Genomic DNA, 21683 nt, shown 5'->3' on the forward strand with positions numbered 1-21683 from the left:
AGGAGAGCTGGGAATGTTCTCCTGGAGAAGGGAAGGATCAGGGAATGCTCAGAGATCCTAAAGGAGAGCTGGGAATGTTCTCCTGGAGAAGGGAAGGATCAGGGAATGCTCAGAGATCCTAAAGGAGAGCTGGGAATGTTCTCCTGGAGAAGGGAAGGATCAGGGAATGCTCAGAGATCCTAAAGGAGAGCTGGGAATGTTCTCCTGGAGAAGGGAAGGATCCAGGGAACGTTCAGAGATCCTAAAGGAGAGCTGGGAATGTTCTCCTGGAGAAGGGAAGGATCAGGGAATGTTCTCCTGGAGAAGGGAAGGATCAGGGAATGCTCAGAGATCCTAAAGGAGAGCTGGGAATGTTCTCCTGGAGAAGGGAAGGATCAGGGAATGAATGCTCAGAGATCCTAAAGGAGAGCTGGGAATGTTCTCCTGGAGAAAGGAAGGATCCAGGGAGAGCTCAGAGATCCTAAAGGAGAGCTGGGAATGTTCTCCTGGAGAAGGGAAGGATCAGGGAGAGCTCAGAGAAAGGAGAGCTGGAAAGGGACAGGAGACAGAGGGACAGGACACAGGGAATGGCTTCAGACTGGAAAAGTGGCCATTGAGATGGATTTAGGGAAGGAATTCCTGGCCTTGGGCTGCCCCTGGATCCCTGGGATATCCAAGGCCAGGCTGGGGTGCTGGAAGCTGCTCCCTGCCCATGGGATGAGCTTTCACCTTTGGAATTCCCACTTCACCAAGAGAATTCCAGGAGCTGCAGACACCCCCACGCAGAATGAACGGGGATGTTTCTGGGGACAGAACCATTCCTGATCCCTCCCTGGAATTACCAACTGGAACAAACCCACCTGAGAGCGGCTCCTGCCCCCCAAAAACACAACAGAGCGGGAGGGAGAGGGAGGAAAAGCCTCTCCATTACTCACCAGCGATGACAAGTAAATGAAATATCAATCATGTAAGCTGTCAACCTTTTGGGACAGCAATAACTGTTAACAAGTAGTCTGGAAAAATTGTCTGAAAATGGTTTGTCCTCCACAGGCCAGCGTGGAGGTTTCCGTGGAAAATGAAGATGCCAGTGGCTATTTGGAACATTGTTCAGGTATTCTTTGTAATGGGAAATTTGCCACTTATTGATCCACAGCGTGTAGCCCTTGCTTTCAGAGAGCTGCAAGCAACTTTCCAATCAGTGGCTGTCAAAAAAATTACTGCCTTTTTATACAGATACAAGGCAACAGCTCCTTAATTAACTGCACTGCCCGGCCCTGAAAAAATCCCATTTACAGCCCCCAACATCGGCCTGATCCAAAGCATTGCTGCAGCATCCCAGGGAATTCCGGACCTCAATTAAGGTCTTGTCAAATTCATAAAGGAAAGAACCTAAAGGGAAGGTTTCAAATTATTCAAAATATCAAAATAATTCCAAATAAATATTGAAATTACTCCGAATAAGTAGCAAAATGACCCCAAATGAGTAGCAAAATGACCCCAAATATCAAAATTACTCCAAATAAATATCAAAATTACTCAAAAAAAAAGAAGTAAAAATTACTCCAAATATCAAAATTACTCCAAATAAATATCAAAATTACTCCAAAAAAAATCTAAATTACTCCAAATATCAAAATTACTCCAAATAAGTATCAAAATGACTCCAAATAAACACCAAAATTACTCCAAATAAACATCAAAATTACTCCAAATAAACATCAAAATTACTCCAAATAAAAAAAATCAAAATTACTCAAAATAAACATCAAAATTACTCCAAATAAACATCAAAATTACTCCAAAAAAAAAATCAAAATTACTCCAAAAAAATTACTCCAAAAAAATTATCCAAATTACTCCAAATAAGTATCAAAATTACTCCAAATAAATATCAAAATTACTCCAAATAAGTATCAAAATTACTCCAAATAAGTATCAAAATTACTCCAAATAAGTATCAAAATTACTCCAAATAAATATCAAAATTACTCCAAAAAAATCTAAATTACTCCAAAAAAAATCTAAATTACTCCAAAAAAAATCTAAATTACTCCAAATATCAAAATTACTCCAAATAAATATCAAAATTACTCCAAATAAAAAAAATCAAAATTACTCAAAAAAATCAAAATTACCCCAATTACTAAAATGACCCCAAATATCTTCCCAGTTATAATATGTTCATATCTTCCCAGCTATAATATGTTCCAAAGTTATAATATGTTCATATCTTCCCAGTTATAACATGTTCCAAAATCTCAGGGAATTGGTTTTTTCTCCATAAACTGAAAAGAAATCCACTTTATTTCCATTTTCGAGAACACCTGCACCGCATGAGAATTCCCTGAAACGCTTTCCCAGCCGGCCAATGCTCCCAGTATTGGTTGCAGGCCTCAGAGTGAGCATTTCTCTTCCCCAGGATTCCGAATGAATCCATTCCCCAGGCTCACAACATTTATTTCCTGGCAAACACATCCCCAAACGGAGCCCAGAGCACGCGAGGAAGTTCAACCATCAAATAAAAAATTAGTTTAAAACTGAGGAGAAGAATTTTTCAGAGAAGAAGAAGCTGCTGGAGCAGAAAGAAGTCATTTCCAGGCATCCCATCATTTTGCAGGGAAAGCAGAGAGTTGGGCAATCACAACTCTAATGTACTGAAACTTGAACAGTGAGCTGGGGAGCATAGCAAAAAAATGGCCTTCCCAAGGCGTGGAGGAAAATTCAAAGTTTGCTGTGGGATCTCAGGATCTGAGTCCTGAGGTGTCACCGAGAGCACCCTTGGGGGGCTTGGGAGTCCTGGAATGTTCCAGAAGTGTCTGGTGGCTGGACTTTGATCCTACACAGGAGACGACACCTGTATGAGGACAGGAGGGTTTCACCGGGGTGAATGGTGAAGGGATTGGTTAATTAGAGAGGGAAACACAGGGTTTAGGATTTCTGTACAGGGGGGTTTAGAGAAGTAAGATGGAGGAATTGGGGCGTGTCCTGTCCTTCTTCTTCTTCTTCTTCTCCATCTTCTTTGGTGATGGTGGCACCTTTGGATTGGTTATTACTGAAAGTGCACTGGGTAATAAGAATAAATGGTATTGGGGAAAAATGATAAATATTGTACACGTAACCATGGGTATAAAGATAGGTGACTGTCCGGAGGGCAGCACAGTGTGCTCATGGCTGGCTGCTGAGCAGAGCTCTGTCGGGCCGAGAGAAAATCTTTTAGATAAACAATTAATAAACATAAAAACCGAAAGAAGAACTGAAGCCTCTTCTCGTCCTTTGATACGCGGCTGCCCCAAGGCCACCCCGGGCCTTTCCAGGCCCTCCAAACAGCCGAAAACCGGACAGTTTGCCACTTGGAAGGCAAAACATGGCTGAGATTTCCCAGGAAAAGAGGGAATTCTGGGGGGAGGGAGCTGCAGGAGCCAAAAAGGGAGGGAAAGAGTGCTCAGAATTCACTCTCAGCTGGGATTTAGTGCCTGAACCTCTCCTGAGGCTGAGCACCTTCCCCAGGCTGGAATTCCCTCCCCAAAACCTTCCCCAAACTGGAATTCCCTCCCCAAAACCTTCCCCAAACTGGAATTCTCTCCCCAGGCTGGAATTCCCTCCTTAAAACCTTCCCCAAGCTGGAATTCCCTCCCCAAAACCTTCCCCAGACTGGAATTCCATCCCCAAATTGGAATTCCTTCCCCAAAACCTTCCCCAAGCTGGAATTGCCTCCCCAAACTGGAATTCCCTCCCCAAAACCTTCCCCAAACTGGAATTCCCTCCCCAAGCTGGAATTCCCTCCTTAAAACCTTCCCCAAACTGGAATTCCCTCCCCAAACTGGAATTCTCTCCCTAAAACCTTCCCCAAGCTGGAATTCTCTCCTCAAAACCTTCCCCAAGCTGGAATTCCCTCCTTAAAACCTTCCCCAAGCTGGAATTTTCTCCTTAAAACCTTCCCCAGGCTGGAATTCCCTCTTTAAAACTTCCCCAAACTGGAATTCTCTCCCCAAACTGGAATTCCCTCCCCAAAACCTTCCCCAAACTGGAATTCCCTCCCCAAGCTGGAATTCTCTCCCTAAAACCTTCCCCAAGCTGGAATTCCCTCCCCAAGCTGGAATTCCCTCCTTAAAACCTTCCCCAAACTGGAATTCCCTCCCCAAACTGGAATTCCCTCCCCAAAACCTTCCCCAAGCTGGAATTTTCTCCTTAAAACCTTCCCCAAGCTGGAATTCCCTCCTCAAGTTGGAATTCCCTCCCCAAAAACTTCCCCAAGCTGGAATTGCCTCCCCAAACTGGAATTCTCTCCCCAAAACCTTCCCCAAACTGGAATCCCTCCCCAAACTGGAATTCTCTCCCTAAAACCTTGTCCAAGCTGGAATTCCCTCCCCAAAACCTTCCCCAGGCTGGAATTCCCTCCCCAAGCTGGAACTCCCTCCCCAAAACCTTCCCCAAACTGGAATTCCCAAGGATCTGGGGAGACAAAAGAATCCCCAAAAGCCCCCTGGAGCATGGGGAGGAGCCAGGCTGGGAGAGCTGGGAATGGAGAAACTCCTGGAGAAGGGAAGGATCAGGAGATGCTCTGAGATCCTAAAGGAGAGCTGGAGAGGGACAGGACACAGGGAACGGATCCAGAGTGGGAAATGGGAAATTGGGGTGGGATTTTTGGGAAGGAATTCCTGGCTGGAATTCCCGGAGCAGCCTGGGAATGTTCCCTGGCTGGGATTTCAGCTCCCTCCCCACCCAAACCAGTCTGGGATCCTCTGGATTCCCCCAAAATCAGCTCTGGGTGCTCCCAAACAGGGCTGGGCTCTCCCAGGTCATTTATGGGAATTTTGGTCCTTCTGGACCACAGGGAAAATCCCCATTTTTACCCCTCGTGCCCACTCATTTCCTTTGAAAAGAGAAGTTCAAGGATATTTTTTCCCCCTTTATCCAAATGGTTCTGTGGCCATCAGTTTCTCCCTTCCCCTTCTGCAGGAGATTTCTATTAATGGGATATATTTATATTTATATTTATATTTATATTTATATTTATATTTATATTTATATTTATATTTATATTTATTTCTATTTCTGGGGACGCAGAGATTTCACACAGCCCTACCTACACAAAGGCACATCCATCTGCCCTGAAAAACACAAACCACATCTTTAAATCCTCCATGAATATTGAGCCTGCAGCTACAATGAAACTCCTCTGTGAGGAGGGGTGAGGCAGTCTCCAGATGAAAGTAGATTTTGAAAAATTTTTAGAGCCCAGGGGTTCATTTTTAATGAGCCGTTACTTTAAGTACTGCATAAAAAATACAAGAAATTGATAGTCCATTTAGCCTGCACTATACCTAATGCAAAAGTCATTAAGATGCATTATTCTTAATGTTTCTGATATGATCAGTAAGTGAACAAGTCTTTTTTCTTTTTGAAGTGGAGCCTGCCCACGGATCTGGTGTGAAACCACCTCCATTCCGTGCAGAATATCAAAAATTAGAATTGAACACGGGGACAAGGCCCAGCCAAACACTGTGGGACAATAAAACACCAAAAAATATGATAACCACAGGGAAAAGTGAGGATTTGTGGCAGTGCACTCACATAGGACAGCATGGCCTTCATCTCCTCGTCGCTCCTGACCGTGATCCGATCGCCATCCTCATCCTCATCTGCAGAGAAGGCACCAGGTCAGCAAGGGAAGGGGACAGGGACAGACCTGGCACAGGCAGGGCTTCACCTGCACCCCCAGCAGCAAATAAAACCAAAAACGGAAAGAGAAACTGCACAAGGACTCTGAAATAATAATGTAAAAATTGTGTGTTATCTCCAAGTACTGATTAACAAGAATTGGGATTTTTGTCCTAAAAGGGGCACAGAGTGCTCAGAATTCACTCTCAGTGGGGTTTTTAATGCCAGAACCTCTCCTGAGCTGAGCATCTTCCCCAAACTGGAATTCCCTCCCCAAAACCTTCCCCAAACTGGAATTCCCTCCCCAAAACCTTCCCCAAACTGGAATTCCCTCCCCAAAACCTTCCCCAGGCTGGAATTCCCTCCCCAAAACCTTCCCCAAGCTGGAATTCCCTCCCCAAAACCCTCCCCAAACTGGAATTCCCTCCCCAAGCTGGAATTCCCTCCCCAAAACCTTTCCAAGCTGGAATTCCCTCCCCAAAACCTTCCCCAAGCTGGAATTCCCTCCCCAAAACCTTCCCCAAACTGGAATTCCCTCCCCAAAACCCTCCCCAAACTGGAATTCCCTCCCCAAGCTGGAATTCCCTCCCCAAAACCTTCCCCAAACTGGAATTCCCTCCCCAAAACCTTCCCCAAACTGGAATTCCCAAGAATCTGGGAGAAATAAAATCCAAGAATTTGGAAAAAAAAAAAAAAAAAAAAAAACAAAAAAAACCCAAGAATCTGGGAGGAAAAAACAACCCAAGGAATTCAAATTGTGTGAGAAAAGGATTTTGTTCATTCTGCCTCTGGAAAGGTAATAATGGAAAAAAAAAAAAAAAAAAAAAAAAAAAAAAAACCACCCCAAAACAAAAACAAATTATATATAAAAAAAAAAAAACCCACAAAAAAACACCAAAAAAACCCCACAAAAAAAAAAAAAAAAAAAAAAAAGAAAATGACAAAAAACACCCAAAGCAATGCAAAAAAGTAAAACATAAAAACCTCAAAACTGGAGTTTCAAACAGGAAGAGAGCTACTGGAGCAGCACACATCCACCAGAGGGATCAGAGGGAAAGCAGAAGAGGGATGAATTTATGGATAAAAGCTCTGGGGAGAGGGAACAGGCTGAGCTGGGACCACTGGGAAAAAAACAGGGGAAAAAAAGGAAAATTCTAGCAAAATATTCCGAAAAAAATCCACATTATCCCTTTGAAATGGTTGAGGAATTAACTCAGTTCCCAGCTGCAGAATTCCTGGTGGTGGTACAAACAGAAGGAATTGAAAATATGCGGATGAAGAGACAGAGAAAAATAAAAATTAATCTAAATTAAGCAGGCAAAGAGTAAAACCAGAAGAAAATCTGCCCTGAACCCGAGCAGAGCTCTCTGACCATCCCAAAAACGGATCCAGAAAGATTTCCAGCCTTCCCTCCTTGCCCAGAGCGCTCAGATCGGATTTTCCAGCGCGAACCAGAACTAAAAACTAAAAAAGGGATGGGGTGGGATGGGGATGGGAATGGGGATGGGATCCATGGGAATGGGATCCATGGGATCCACGGGATGGGATCCATGGGATGGGGATGGGATCCATGGGGATGGGATCCATGGGATGGGGATGGGATCCATGGGGATGGGATCCATGGGGATGGGATCCATGGGATGGGGATGGGATGGGATGGGATCCATGGGATGGGATGGGATCCATGGGATGGGATGGGATCCATGGGATCCATGGGATGGGGATGGGATGGGATGGGATGGGATGGGATGGGATGGGATGGGATGGGATGGGATCCATGGGGATGGGATGGGATCCATGGGGATGGGATGGGATCCATGGGGATGGGATGGGATCCATGGGATGGGATGGGATCCATGGGAGGGGATCCATGGGAGGGGATCCATGGGAGGGGGATGGGATGGGATGGGATGGGATGGGATGGGATGGGATGGGATGGGATGGGATGGGATGGGATGGGATGGGATGGGATGGGATGGGATGGGATGGGATGGGATGGGATGGGATGGGATGGGATGGGATGGGATGGCATGGGATGGCATGGCATGGGATGGCATGGGATGGGATGGGATGGGATCCATGGGATCCATGGGGATGGGATCGGATGGGAGGATGCTGAGGGCCAGATGCTGGCCCTGGGGCTTGGAGAGCAGAGGGAAATCTGCATTTGGGAGCACCAAAACAAAACCCACACAAAGCTGGGTTCACCCTCACCCCCACCTGAGGCAGCCATGGAGAACTGAACTCCAAGCAGGAAAATCCAGGGGGGAAAAGGAAAAAAAACCCTTTAAAAGCATCAATATCCATAACATATTTGAGATGGCAGTAAAGTGCAGGGAAATGGGCTCAGCAGCTGGGAATGACAGACTAGAGACTCGCAGGGAAGGCACAGGAGCAGATGTTGGGAGGCAGAGCAAAAATTCCGAATTTTCCAGGAGACTCCTGCACATGGCACTGCTGCTGTGGGCGCTGCCCTGATGGAGCATGAAGTTCACACACAGCTCGTGTGGGACAAAACACAAATGTTAACACCAAATAAAGTGAAAAAAAACCCATAAATGGCAAGGTCATTTATGCTGGTGCACAAAAGCAGGGCAGGGAAAACGCCGAGGTTCAGAAATGAAAATTGCGTTTTCCTCTCTCAAAACAAAGGTGGGAAAAGAAAAAGAGCATTAAATAGGACTGGAAGGACCATAAATCAATATTTCCTTTGATTATCCACAGGCAGAATGAGCCCCAAAGCTCTAAAAAGGGGAGAAATAAAAATAAAACGATAAAAATGAAAGGCCCTGTCCCAAATCTGCTCTGTCCCCCCTCACTCAGATCTTGCCATCCCCTCCATCCAAAGGAAAACAGAGGACAAAACATAATAAAAATCATAATTTCCTTCCATCTCAAAGGAAAACAGAAGGAAAAATACAATAAAAATTAAAAGAGCGCAGCAGGAGCCTGCTCCATTTGGAAGAAAACTCCAATTTTTCAGTATTTTATCCCCTGGGGAAAAAAAAAACTCCCATTTTTTCAGTATTTTGCTCCCCTTTGCAGCTGACTGCTCTCCAGACAGGACAATCCCCCAGGAACCCCTTCAAAAATAAAAATAAACAGGGTTTAAAGAACAGATATTAACCTAAATACTGGCTGGGAGGGTTGGAGGATTCCCATTTTAGGCTGAGACCCACAGGTAGTTTATACTTTTCATTTAATTTGAGCAATAAAACTGCACTGAGGAGTAAGAGCATGGTAAGGTCAGGCTGGTAATTAAAGCTCCTGTGTGGAAATATTCCAGATGTGATTAAATAATAAAATATTGCTTGCTTTAGTGCCATTATTAAAGTTGCATTAATGCATAAATATTTAACCGTGACGTATAATGAATATCGCTTATTTTAAAATAGTAAATAGAATCAGAATGTAAGAAGAACAACATAAAAATTATTTATTTGTTTCAGTTACAGCCCAGCAATGTGACAAAGGAATTGGCTGGCAAAAGTCACACTTACACTCAAATGCTGTGGTGGTTGCATCTGGCAAAACTTGACCAATGACATCCTAAAAATGCAAAAAAATTCATTAAACACCAAATGGGAAAAGCATGATTTGCAATAAATCTCTTTAATCCCTCCCCACTGCCCCAGAATAAAGAAGATTTTAGGGCACAACACAAACCTGCTCCCATCACGATGTTTTTCTCCTCCCCTCCAGGAAAACTCTTTTCTTCCCAAATAATTCCCCCCTAATTGCAAACAGCTCTGTGCTCTCTGCTCCTGCAGGTGAAAAAATCCATTTTTCCCTTGGGTTACAGAAAATTGGCACCTCACTGACCAAAACCAGCCATCAACAGAGCTTTAGGAATTTTTTTTTTTTGCTTTAAAAATCCCATTTTCTGCTGTTTGGAGCCTTAGCCGGGATCTGAACTTCTCCAAAACTCAGGAGAATATTGAATATTCAGATATTGGGGGGATCCACTGGAAACCCCCGAGGCAGCTCCAAACACAGAAACTCCTCCAGTTCCAATCCCTGCTCCAACTCAGCCTTTTTTAAGATATCAAAGAAAAACTTTTATCATTTTTTTAGCCAAACCACACCAATGCAGTCCCACACCTCTGCTCCAACCCAGATTTTTTTTGCTGATACCAGAGAAGACCTTTGAGTATTTTTCAGCCAAAATTTTCACTTCCAACCCAATTTTTAATTTTTTTTTTTTTTGTGCTGGGACCAGAGAAGAGCTTTGACCATTTTTTCCCATTTTTCCAGCCAAACCACACCAATAATTCCATTTCCACATCCATCCTCCAACCCAGATTTTTTTGCCGATACCAGAGAAGAGCTTTGACCATTTTTCAGCCAAAATTTCCACTTCCAAACCCTCCTCCAACCCTGATTTTTTTTGCTGATACCAGAGAAGCTCTTTCATCATTTCTCCAGCTTTTATCATTTTTTCCAGCCAAAACACCCAAACATTTCCATTTCCAATCCATCCTCCAACCCAGCCATTTTTGCTGCTACCAGAAAAGAGTTTTCACCATTTTTCACTTCCAAAATTTCCATTTCCAACACAATTTTTTTTGCTGGTACCAAAGAAGAGCTTTTACCATTTTCAGCCAAAATTTCCACTTTCAATCCCTGCTTTAACCCAGCCTTTTTTTGCTGGTATCAAAGAACTTTTATCATTTTTTCCAGCCAAACCACCTCAACATTTCCAGCTCCAATCCATCCTCCAACCCAGCTGATACCAGAAAAGAGTTTTTACCATTTTTCAGCCAAAATTTCCACTTCCAACACAATTTTTTTTGCTGGTACCAAAGAAGAGCTTTTACCATTTTCAGCCAAAATTTCCACTTCCAATCCCTGCTCTAACCCAGCAATTTTTTTGCTGGTACCAAGAAGCTTTTTTATCATTTTTTCCAGCCAAACCACAGCAACATTTCCATTTCCAATCCATCCTCCAACCCAGCCATTTTTGCTGCTACCAGAAAAGAGTTTTTACCATTTTCCAGCCAAAATTTCCACTTCCAACACAATTTTTTTTTTTGCTGGTACCAGGGAAGAGCTTCTACCATTTTTTCACTTTTTCCCATTTTTCCAGCCAAACCACAGCAACATTTCCATTTCCAATCCATCCTCCAACCCAGCCATTTTTGCTACCAGAAAAGAGTTTTCACCATTTTTCAACCAAAATTTCCACTTCCAACCCTATTTTTTTTTCAGTTTTTCCCATTTTTCCAACCAAACCACAGCAACATTTCCACTTCCAATCCCTGCTCTAACCCACCAAAAATTGCTGGTACCAAAGAAGAGTTTTTACCATTTTCAGCCAAAATTTCCACTTCCAACCCTATTTTTTTTTTTCAGTTTTTCCCATTTTTCCAACCAAACCACAGCAACACTTCCAGCTCCACATCCCTGCTCCAACCCAGATTTTTTTCTGCTGGTACCAGAGAAGCTCCTTTATCATTTTCCCAGCCTTTTTTTTTTTTGTTTTTTGCAGCCAAAACACCCCAACATTTCCAGTTCCAACCCAGCCATTTCTGCTGATACCAGAAAAGAGTTTTCACCATTTTTCACTTCCAAAATTTCCACTTCCAACACAATTTTTTTTGCTGGTACCAAAGAAGAGCTTTTACCATTTTCAGCCAAAATTTCCACTTTCAATTCCTGCTCTAACCCAGCAATTTTTTGCTGGTACCAAGAAGCTTTTTTATCATTTTTTCCAGCCAAACCACACCAACATTTCCATTTCCAATCCATCCTCCAACCCAGCCATTTTTGCTGCTACCAGAAAAGAGTTTTTACCATTTTCCAGCCAAAATTTCCACTTCCAACCCATTTTTTTTTCCAGTTTTTCCCATTTTTCCAGCCAAACCACAGCAACATTTCCACTTCCAATCCCTGCTCTAACCCACCAAAAATTGCTGGTACCAAAGAAGAGTTTTCACCATTTTTCAGCCAAAATTTCCACTTCCAACCCTATTTTTTTTTTCCAGTTTTTCCCATTTATCCAACCAAACCACAGCAACACTTCCAGCTCCACATCCCTGCTCCAACCCAGATTTTTTTGCTGATACCAGAGAAGCTCCTCTATCAATTTTCCCAGTTTTTATCATTTTCCCAGTTTTTATCATTTCCCAGCCCCTCAGGAGCCACTCCAGGGCACGGCCCCAATGCCCAGCGTGGCTCTGCCCTCCCTGGTGCCCCCCAGGAAAAAATGAACTTTTGGGAATGAATGAATGAATGAATGAATGAAGCCCAGGATTTACGGCAGGAAAAACGAAATATTAAAAATTCTGTGGCACAGAGACACAATTAATAAAATGTGAAAGCAGCACAGGGGTTTCCACAGAGCCAACTGAAGCAAGTAATAAATACAAAACTTTCTGGTGGTGTCTTGGATGGGGAAAATAAATCAAGAAATGCGACTCGAACTATTAACGGCACACCAGAAATGTGCAGGGTGGATTAATTGTGGAATTGTAAATTTGTAGAGGCAAAAAGAAGGAAAAAAAAGCCACCAAAATATTTCCACGTTGATAAAAATTCTTCCATTCTGCAGGGTTTACCAGCCTCAGCCAAAAGCCACTATTGCTAATAAGAAATCAGTCTTGCCTGTACTAATTATTTCTAAATCCATTCATTTAAGCATTGGAAATTCCTCAGCAAACACACTTCAACTCTGTCAGATTTAAATGCTGGTAAATGCTCATCTATGGGCACAGAGATGCTTCTAAGAAATTGTTTTTAAAATGGTTCAAAAACTGCATTTAAATTTAAGGGGGTGTGGAAAGTTCAGAGGCAGCTCTGAGACCCCAAAATTCTGCTTGGAAAACTCCAAATATCCCAAAGCTCTGAAATAGGGATTTTAAAAATAAATCTTATTTTCCTGCACCCTTCCAGAAAAACTTTTTCTGTGTATTGAGGCTTCTTTAATAGTAAGCAATAATCAAAAAGTAATTAATAACTAAGTGATAATCAATAAGTGAATTACACACCCCAACTCCTGCACTAAATAAACACCAAAGCTTGGCCCAGCTCTCAATAATTCCATTAAATGAGTGTATCTGAGAGAAACCAGGCTGGCAGGGAAATCCCATCACTGTGAAATTCCCAAAGCGGCTGCAGCAGCTCCAGCCCATCCCAACCCAGACTGAGCCAGGATTAAAGGATTATTCCAAATTTCAAAGGATTACACGTGCACAGAGCATGTTCTGCTATCACAACAGAGATCGGGAGCAATAAAATACTCCCACTTGGAAGCAGATTATAATATTATATATAATACATAATACAATATATTATATATAATATACATATATTTTTATATATAACATACATATATTATATATTTTAAATATAATATATACACATATATACTATATTTAATATAATATATGTTACATATTATATACCTATGTTATATATTATATAATATATATTTGATAATACAATATATAGTATGTACCATATATATGTTATATAACATATTATATAACATATATGGTATATACTATCTATATATTATATAATAATATATAATACAATATATTATATATAAGATACATATATTTTTATTTTTATATATAACATACATATATATTTTATATATAATATATACACATATATACTATATATAATATAATATATGTTACATATTATATACATATGTTATATATTATATAATATATATTTTATAATACAATATATAGAATATACCATATATATATTATACATTATAACATATTATATAACATATATATGGTATATACTATCTATATATTATATAATAATATATAATACAATATATTATATATAATATACATATATTTTTATTTTTATATATAACATACATATATTATATATTTGATATATCATATATACATATATACTATATGTAATATAGTATATGCTACATATTATATACATAAGTTATATATTATATAATATATATTTTATAATACAATGTATAGTATATACCATATATATGTTATATACGATATATTTTTATTCTAAAATATATCATATATACTATATATAATAGTATATATAGATATAATACATATGTTATTCTAAAATATATAATATATATTATATACTATATACTATATATTTTATATTATATATTACATAATATATATTATATATTTTAAAGTATTATCCACTTGCTGAAGTGGGTTTATGTAAGAGATAGAGAACAGAAAAGCCCCTAAAAATGAGGGGAAAAATAAATGAACAGCAGGTGCAAGAGGAACTCCAAAACCAAATCTGTTCTCTGAGAAAGCAGAAAATGTGAAACTCTGCTCGAATGCCAGGGTAAACATTGAAGGCACAGCTCTCACATTCCAATTCAATTTGTTTTATCTCACTATGACAATGTGAAGTTACCCAGAATTAACACCAAGTGCTTAAATACCACTGACAGGAGGAATGCAGACAGCTTGAGGGGAAAAAAAAATGAGCTTATTGTAATTCATTTAGTGGGGCCTTAAAAATAAAGCTATTTACTGCTAACTCACAGAGCTGATACACACAGAACTTATTCCAAGTGACACCACAAAGAACAGCTCTGAAAATGAGGATGGAAATAAACCTGCACACCAGCCTGAAATGCTGCACTCACTGAGAAGCAAAATTAATAAAAATCAGCTTAAAAACCACCTGAAAATATAAAATAATAAGAATAATTTCACCAGCCTGAAATGCTGCAACGCTACACTCATTGGGAGGCAAAATGAACAAAAATCAGCTTAAAAATCACCTGAAAATATAAAATAATAAGAATAATTTCACCAGCCGGAAAGGTTGCAAGGCTACGCCCACAGGGAGGCAAAATCAACAAAAATCAGCTTAAAATCACCTGAAAATATAAAATAATAAGAATAATTTCACCAGCCTGAAATGCTGCAACGCTACACTCATTGGGAGGCAAAATGAACAAAAATCAGCTTAAAAATCATCTAAATATATAAAATAAAACCTTAAAGATAATTTTATGGGGCTTTCTGAACACAGAGCAGCCCCTGGGACCCACCTGGAAGGAGGAGGAGCCCGAATCTGCCCTCAGGGGTGCAGGCTCTGGGACATTCCCTGGTTTGGGGCTGCTCCCAAACGCGGCTCTGCAGCTCCAGCAGGACAGAAAATCCCAAAAACCCCTTGGGACAGGGGCACAGGGATGGGAGGGAGCTGGGGAGCCCCACAGGGATCGTTCAGAGCCTGGGGAACATCCTTGGATCGCTGCTCCCCAGGGATGGAGCCCAACGGGGAACACCTGAATCCTCCCCGGGCTCTTTAATTGATCCTGCAGCAATCAAAGCCCTGAAACCACCTGGAGCTGCCAGGTGGGGACACACCCAGCACTCCTCAGTGCATTGGAGCCTCATTTATTTCATTTTATTATTTATTTCATTGAATTCCTGCATTTATCTGACAATATTAAGTCCGGGTGAATGCTGTGATGGCACCTCCTGAAACACAACCAGCAGCACCTGAGTGCAGCAGCCTGACAGGGGATAAATGAAATTCCCATCAGCAGCACAGGTGGGACTGATGAGAATGGCTGAGGACAGGAACTGACTGAGGACAAGAACAGCAGCCCACTCCAGATCCTCTGTCACCCACTGGCCACGGTGCCTCTAGTTACTTTTAAATAGCCAACCTGAATTTACAGTAATTCTAGGATGGCAAAGGAGAGACCAAGAATCAGGGGTAATTTCACTTTATTTTGGGGAAAAAAAAGCCAAAAACAAACAAAAAACATGAAGCAGAGTTGGAGAAAACCAGGCCTATTTTCTCCGCTTTTGTTTAAGGGCACAGAGGGTCACCACAGGTTTGTGCAACCACCAAGGGGAAAGTGCACCTCCCAAAAACCTCCCTGGTCTGTCAAAGGGGCTGCTCCCACTCCTCCATCTACAGAAAGTCATTAACAATGGTAAATGTTGGGGAAATGACAGCTGGGATTCCTGTTATCCCTCCCAGTTAGCTCTGCAACCAACACTGAGCATCCTCCAGCAACCCAACCCTCCATCCCCACGTGTCCTTTCCACAGGATCAACCTCCTGAAAGACACCTGCAAAATCTCTCTCCAGAGTTAAGAACAGCAAAAACAAAAGTGAAAACTGAGTGTGCGCCCGAGGGGTGCTGTGGGAAGGTTTTCTTTAGAGAAATGGGGACACACAGAGCCCTGGGATGTGCTGGTAGGTGAGGTGAGGGCAGGCTGCAGAAAGCATCACCTGCACCCTGAGCTGCCCCTTGGGGCAAGGACACGAGTGGGAAGGAGTGGGACAAAAACCCACTCCCATTTCTGAGTGGGATAAACAATAAACACCCACTCCCATTTCTGAGTGGAACAAAAACCCACTCCCATTTCTGAGTGGGATAAACTCCCATTTATGTGTGGGTAAACAATAAACACCCACTCCCATTTCTGAGTGGAACAAAAACCCACTCCCATTTCTAAGTGGGATACACAAACACTCACTCCTATTTCTGAGTGGGATAAACAATAAACACCCACTCCCATTTCTGAGTGGGACACACAATAAACACCCACTCCCATTTCTGAGTGGAACAAAAACCCAATCCCATTTCTAAGTGGGATACACAAACACTCACTCCCATTTCTGAGTGGGACACACAATAAACATCCACTCCCATTTCTGAGTGGGACAAAAACCCACTCCCACTTCTGAGTGGGATACACAAACACCCACTCCCATTTCTGAGTGGAACAAAAACCCACTCCCACTTCTGAGTGGGGCAGGACAAGCACCCACTCCCGTTTCTGAGAAAGCAGAGCATCCTTGTGTGCAGATGGACAAAAACCAACAGCAGGGAAGGGGCTGAGGGCCAGGAGGCACAGCAGAGCCCCGGCCCAGGAGGGGACACCTCACACGAGCAGCGGTGGCCCCGGCCCAGGAGAGGACACGCCACACGAGCAGCGGTGGGCCCGCCTCAGGACGGGACACGCCACACGAGCAGCGGTGGCCCCGCCTCAGGAGGGGACACGCCACACGAGCAGCGGTGGGCCCGCCTCAGGAGGGGACACCTCACACGAGCAGCGGTGGCCCCGGCCCAGGACGGGACACCCCACACGAGCAGCGGTGGGCCCACCTCAGGAGGGGACACGCCACACGAGCAGCGGTGGGCCCCACCTCAGAAGGGGACATGCCACACGAGCAGCGGTGGCCCCGGCCCAGGAGGGGACACGCCACACGAGCAGCGGTGGGCCCGCCTCAGGACGGGACACGCCACACGAGCAGCGGTGGGCCAGCCCCGGCACAGAGCCCACACTTCTCCTGAGCAGGGAATTCCTTCCCAAGGCCCGGAGGAGGGGATGCCCTGACCCGGAGTGTCCCTGCCCAGGCAGGGGAGCGGATTTGGGCACTCCAGAGGTTCCCTCCAGCCCAAATCGGGGCACGATGCCCCTGCCTGGCACCTGCTCATCCTCCCGAAACCTCGCAACGCCGGCGCTGGCCCGGGACGGACAAAAACCACCCTCCCGTTAAACATTCCGCCAAAACACACCCCAAAACATCTCCTGTGATCCCGGGAGGGATCCGGACACCCGGGGCGCAGAGAGCCGGGCATGGTGGCATCTCCTGATGGCCGGCACGGGGGTCCCGGGGCCACCCCCCGGATAAGGAGCGGGGTCCCGCTCCCGTCCAGACTCACTCACCAGCACATCCCTGAAGAGCAGCTGCGGCGCGGAGTGCACGGTCCAGTCCACGGCGGCTCCGTCGGGGATCTTGATGCGGATGACGAGCGCCTGGCTGTCCATGGCGCCGCAGGGGCCGCAGAGCAGCCAGAGCATCCCCGCCCCGCGGGCTCACATGCTGCGGCCGCCGGGCCGAGCCGGGCCGGGCCGGGCCGGGCACAGCCTGCACCGCCCTCCAGCAGGAAGGAGCCGCTGCCCCGGAACCAAAACGCAGCCCCGGGAGGAGGGGATGTGCGGCGGCGGCGGGAGGAGGAGGAGGAGGAGGAGGAGGAGGAGGAAGGGGAAGAGGGAGGGGAGGCGGCGCCATGGGCGGGAGGAGGCGGGCCCGGCCCCGCGGTGAATTGCGTTCCTCTTTCTGTGCCTCGGGTTTTGACAGCAAAAGCGCAGTTAAATGGCACATCCAGCCGGGCCGGGATTCCCGCTGTCCCATCACAAACACAAACACAAACTCAAACACAGGCTCCGGGCCGTGCCAGCTGCGCTGCCAGAACCTGCCCGCGGAGCTGGGGCACTCACTGCCCCTGAAGTGCCCGGCGTTGTCCCACTGTGGCGCTCGGGACACCGCGAGGGCGATTGCGGTGCTGGATGAGGGTTGGGGGCTCCGTGCCCCGCTCTGCCCATCCCTGCCTCGGTGTCCCTGCGGAGCAAACTGGGAATGGGCTGTGGGATTGGCTCTGGGGCAGCCCAAGGCCTGCAGGAGCAGGTTAGGGAAGGGCTGGGGGCAGTTGTCCAGCAGTGTCACACACGCCACAGCTCCTACACTTTACAGCTCTCCAGGGTTGATAGCCAGGTACAGTTCTCTGAGTCCCAGCTGGGACAATTCCCAGGTACAGTTCTCTGAGTCCCAGATGGGACAATTCCCAGGTACAGTTCTCTGAGTCCCAGATGGGACAATTCCCAGGTACAACTCTCTGAGTCCCAGATGGGACAATTCCCAGGTACAGTTCTCTGAGTCCCAGATGGGACAATTCCCAGGTACAGTTCTCTGACTGCCAGCTGGGACAATTCCCAGGTACAACTCTCTGAGTCCCAGATGGGACAATTCCCAGGTACAGTTCTCTGAGTCCCAGATGGGACAATTCCCAGGTACAACTCTCTGAGTCCCAGATGGGACAATTCCCAGGTACAGTTCTCTGAGTCCCAGATGGGACAATTCCCAGGTACAGTTCTCTGAGTCCCAGATGGGACAATTCCCAGGTACAGTTCTCTGAGTCCCAGCTGGGACAATTCCCAGGTACAACTCTCTGAGTCCCAGCTGGGACAATTCCCAGGTACAACTCTCTGAGTCCCAGCTGGAACAATTCCCAGGTACAGCTCTCTGATGTCCAGGTACAGTTCTGCCATCTCTGAGTCCCCCTGTCTCTCAGGGATGCAGCTGAAACCAGCCCGGTCCAAACCACGATCCATCTTCCTGATGAAAGAAAATCCCTGTCCAGTGTTTTGACAGCTCTGCCATCACAAAACCCCAAATTCAGCTTTTCAAACCAGCTTTTCACTGCCACAAGTCACAGGGAAGGCTCTCTGCTCCGCACAGCTCTGCAGCATAAAACAATCCTTTTTCTTTTTTTTTTTTTTTTTTTTTTTAAGAGAACAGCATTAATCTCAATTGTGGGCTATTGATCCGTGCATTTTATCACACTCTCTCACATTATCATCTCTGACAAACTGGACTATGTGAGTTATTTTATCAATTTAGAGGGGGGGAATGGGAGGTATATTTAATTCCTGAAACGTCTTCAAGCTTCTTCATATTCGGATTCTACTTTGTTTGAGCTTTAGGAAAAAAAAAAAATTCAATGGCCATTAACAGAGATAAATTCTCTCTCTGTTCAATAACTTTATAATTTAGTTCCTATACTAAAAATTAATAGAGCCCCAGCTCCTAAGGATCTAAGGGACTGGTGGTGCCCACACAGACATTTCTGCTCAAATGAACCTTTTACCTGCAGTCCCTGTGTACCTCTCACTCAGCTCCATTTCAATCAGAGTCATTTTCTATTACATTTTAAAGAATAGGACACAAAATGATGGAATTTCTATAGACCTGCAATTTTTCTAAAATGTCTTCTTCATTTATGAGACTATGGGGAAAACCAACTCAATTTGCCAAATTTGCATAAATATTACGTCGATTTTCCAGGGCTAATCACAACCTTAATCCCCCATTCTGATTTGTGTAATCAAACTTGAGGGGTTTTTATATCTTAAGAAGAACAGCACATCGATGACATATTTATTGATACAGGTTTGGTTTTGCCATGGACTTCTTTAAAACCCAAATTTAATCCGAAATTTTCATCTGAAATACGCCATTTGAAGCAAATGGTTGATATTTGTTTTATCATGCTGCAGAAGTTTTGCTATGAGATGTCAGCAATATTTATATATTATTCTTTAATAATATTTTTATATTATTCTTTATATATATAATCTTTATATATATTTTATTTATATATTATTCTTTAATAATGGGGGCAAATTGCTGTTGGGAGAACAAAATCCTTCATTTTTATAATACAACATATTCTTGAAGTTCTGCATGTGAGTAGCCCAAGAATCTCCCTGTAAAAAGTTCAAGTTCTCAACAGAAGGATTCCAGAATCTCCATTAAAAATAATTTAAAATCATTAAAAGCCTGATTTTCCCCACTAAATGCAGACAATACATATCTATATGTGGTTTATAACCACATATCTAAAACGATTGTTCACCCCCGAGGGAACAGCAGCCAAAATCCCCAAGGAACGAGGTGTCAGTGCTGTAATTAGAGGATGGTGAAGGCCACATCTTGCCTAAATTGGGGTTTGTATCGGTGAGGGGGTGTCGGATCTCAAGATCTCAGGACTGAGGTGTCACCGAGAGCACCTTGGGGGGCTCGGGAGTCCTGGAATGTTCCAGAAGTGTCTGGTGGCTGCACTTTGATCCTACACAGGAGACGACACCTGTATGAGGACAGGAGGGTTTCACCGGGGTGAATGGTGAAGGGATTGGTTAATTAGAGAGTGAAACACAGGGTTTAGGATTTCTGTACAGGGGGGTTTAGAGAAGTAAGATGGAGGAATTGGGGTGTGTCCTGTCCTTCTTCTTCTTCTTCTTCTCCTCCATCTTCTTTGGCCACGGTGGCACCTTTGGATTGGTTATTACTGAGAGTGCACCGGGTTATAAGAATAGATGGTATTGGGGAAAAATGATAAATATTGTACACGTAACCATGGGTATAAAGATAGGTGACTGTCCGGAGGGCAGCACAGTGTGCTCATGGCTGGCTGCTGAGCAGAGCTCTGTTCGGCTGAAAGAAAATCTTTTAGATAAACAATTAATAAACATAAAGACCGAAAGAAGAACTGAGGCCTCTTCTCGTCCTTTGATACGCGGCTGCCCCAAGGCCACCCCGGGCCTTTCCAGGCCCCTCAAACAGCCGAGATAACTGGACAAGGGGGAAGAGCTCCTCTCGCAGTGTGCTGCTGCTCTCTGCTGCTTTCCAGCGCCGCCGGAGAGCGCCGGGAGCCGCCCGAGCTGCCCACGCCAGAAATAAATATTTATTGCCACAGTGCTGACACAGTGAGCAGCAAAATCGGTACAACCTCGCAGGAGCCTCCGTGTGAGGATGGGAAACGCTCTCTCCCAATGATTTCCTGAGCAGGATCATTGACTCCAAAAGTAAGGAAAGAAGTTATTGCTTGGGTAATTCCCACTGCAAAGGAAGTTGCCCAGCACAAGAAATTTTCTATTTTTGCTCTGTCACAAACAGCCTGAAATGGAGTTTTGGGTCCCTCCAGCAGAAGTGTGTAAAAAGAAGAGGGAGGGAAACAAGAGCAGGATAATTTACTCCAAAAGTAAGGATAGAAGTTATTGCTTGAGTAATTCCCACTGCAAAGGAAGTTGCCCAGCACAAGAAATTTTCTATTTTTGCTCTGTCACAAACAGCCTGAAATGGAGTTTTGGGTCCCTCCAGCAGAAGTGTGTAAAAAGAAGAGGGAGGGAAACAAGAGCTGCTCCTGAATATTGCAGTGCCTGATGTGGATTCAGCTTTTCCTGGCCTGAGCAGGGAGGGGGGAGCTCATTCTCAGTGGGATGGGATGGGTGAAAATGCCCACAGGGAATTAAAACCAGGATCAGCATCCCCAGTCCTGCACTCATCCCCTTGGATAAAAGGAGGCACAGCAAGGATAGAGGCAGCAAATGCTGATTTCATTCTGCATCCTACTCAGCATCTCAAATAATCTCATTATTACCAGAATTTTTCCTGCTATGTCCTAGGAATAATTATATATATATAAATATACATATATTTTATATATAGAGAGAGAGAGATAGGCATAATATATATATAGAGATA

At 44.1% G+C, this 21683-nt stretch overlaps 2 protein-coding genes across 3 annotated transcripts in view; both read right to left on the reverse strand.

Moving 5' to 3' along the window:
- Positions 1-17589, reverse strand: part of MAP2K5 (mitogen-activated protein kinase kinase 5) — a 141891-nt gene extending 124302 nt beyond the window's left edge. Inside the window, exons 1-3 of one of the 2 annotated variants that reach the window (XM_074549101.1) lie at positions 17306-17589; positions 9141-9189; positions 5554-5621 (exon numbers count right to left, since the gene is read on the reverse strand). In XM_074549101.1, the coding sequence (XP_074405202.1) occupies positions 5554-5621; positions 9141-9189; positions 17306-17440 (252 nt within the window). In that variant the 5' untranslated portion in view covers positions 17441-17589. The remainder of the gene's footprint in view (positions 1-5553; positions 5622-9140; positions 9190-17305) is intronic. The other variant, XM_074549100.1, reaches the window with a different exon arrangement.
- Positions 17590-20204: 2615 nt separating this feature from the next.
- The window catches only part of IQCH (IQ motif containing H), a 74688-nt gene continuing 73209 nt past the window's right edge, over positions 20205-21683 (reverse strand). Inside the window, exon 22 of the mRNA XM_074549113.1 lies at positions 20205-20286. Coding sequence (XP_074405214.1) covers positions 20269-20286 — 18 coding nt within the window. The 3' untranslated portion in view covers positions 20205-20268. The remainder of the gene's footprint in view (positions 20287-21683) is intronic.

Source organism: Zonotrichia albicollis, chromosome 11 (assembly GCF_047830755.1).
Source record: "Zonotrichia albicollis isolate bZonAlb1 chromosome 11, bZonAlb1.hap1, whole genome shotgun sequence".
Lineage (NCBI taxonomy): Eukaryota > Metazoa > Chordata > Aves > Passeriformes > Passerellidae > Zonotrichia > Zonotrichia albicollis.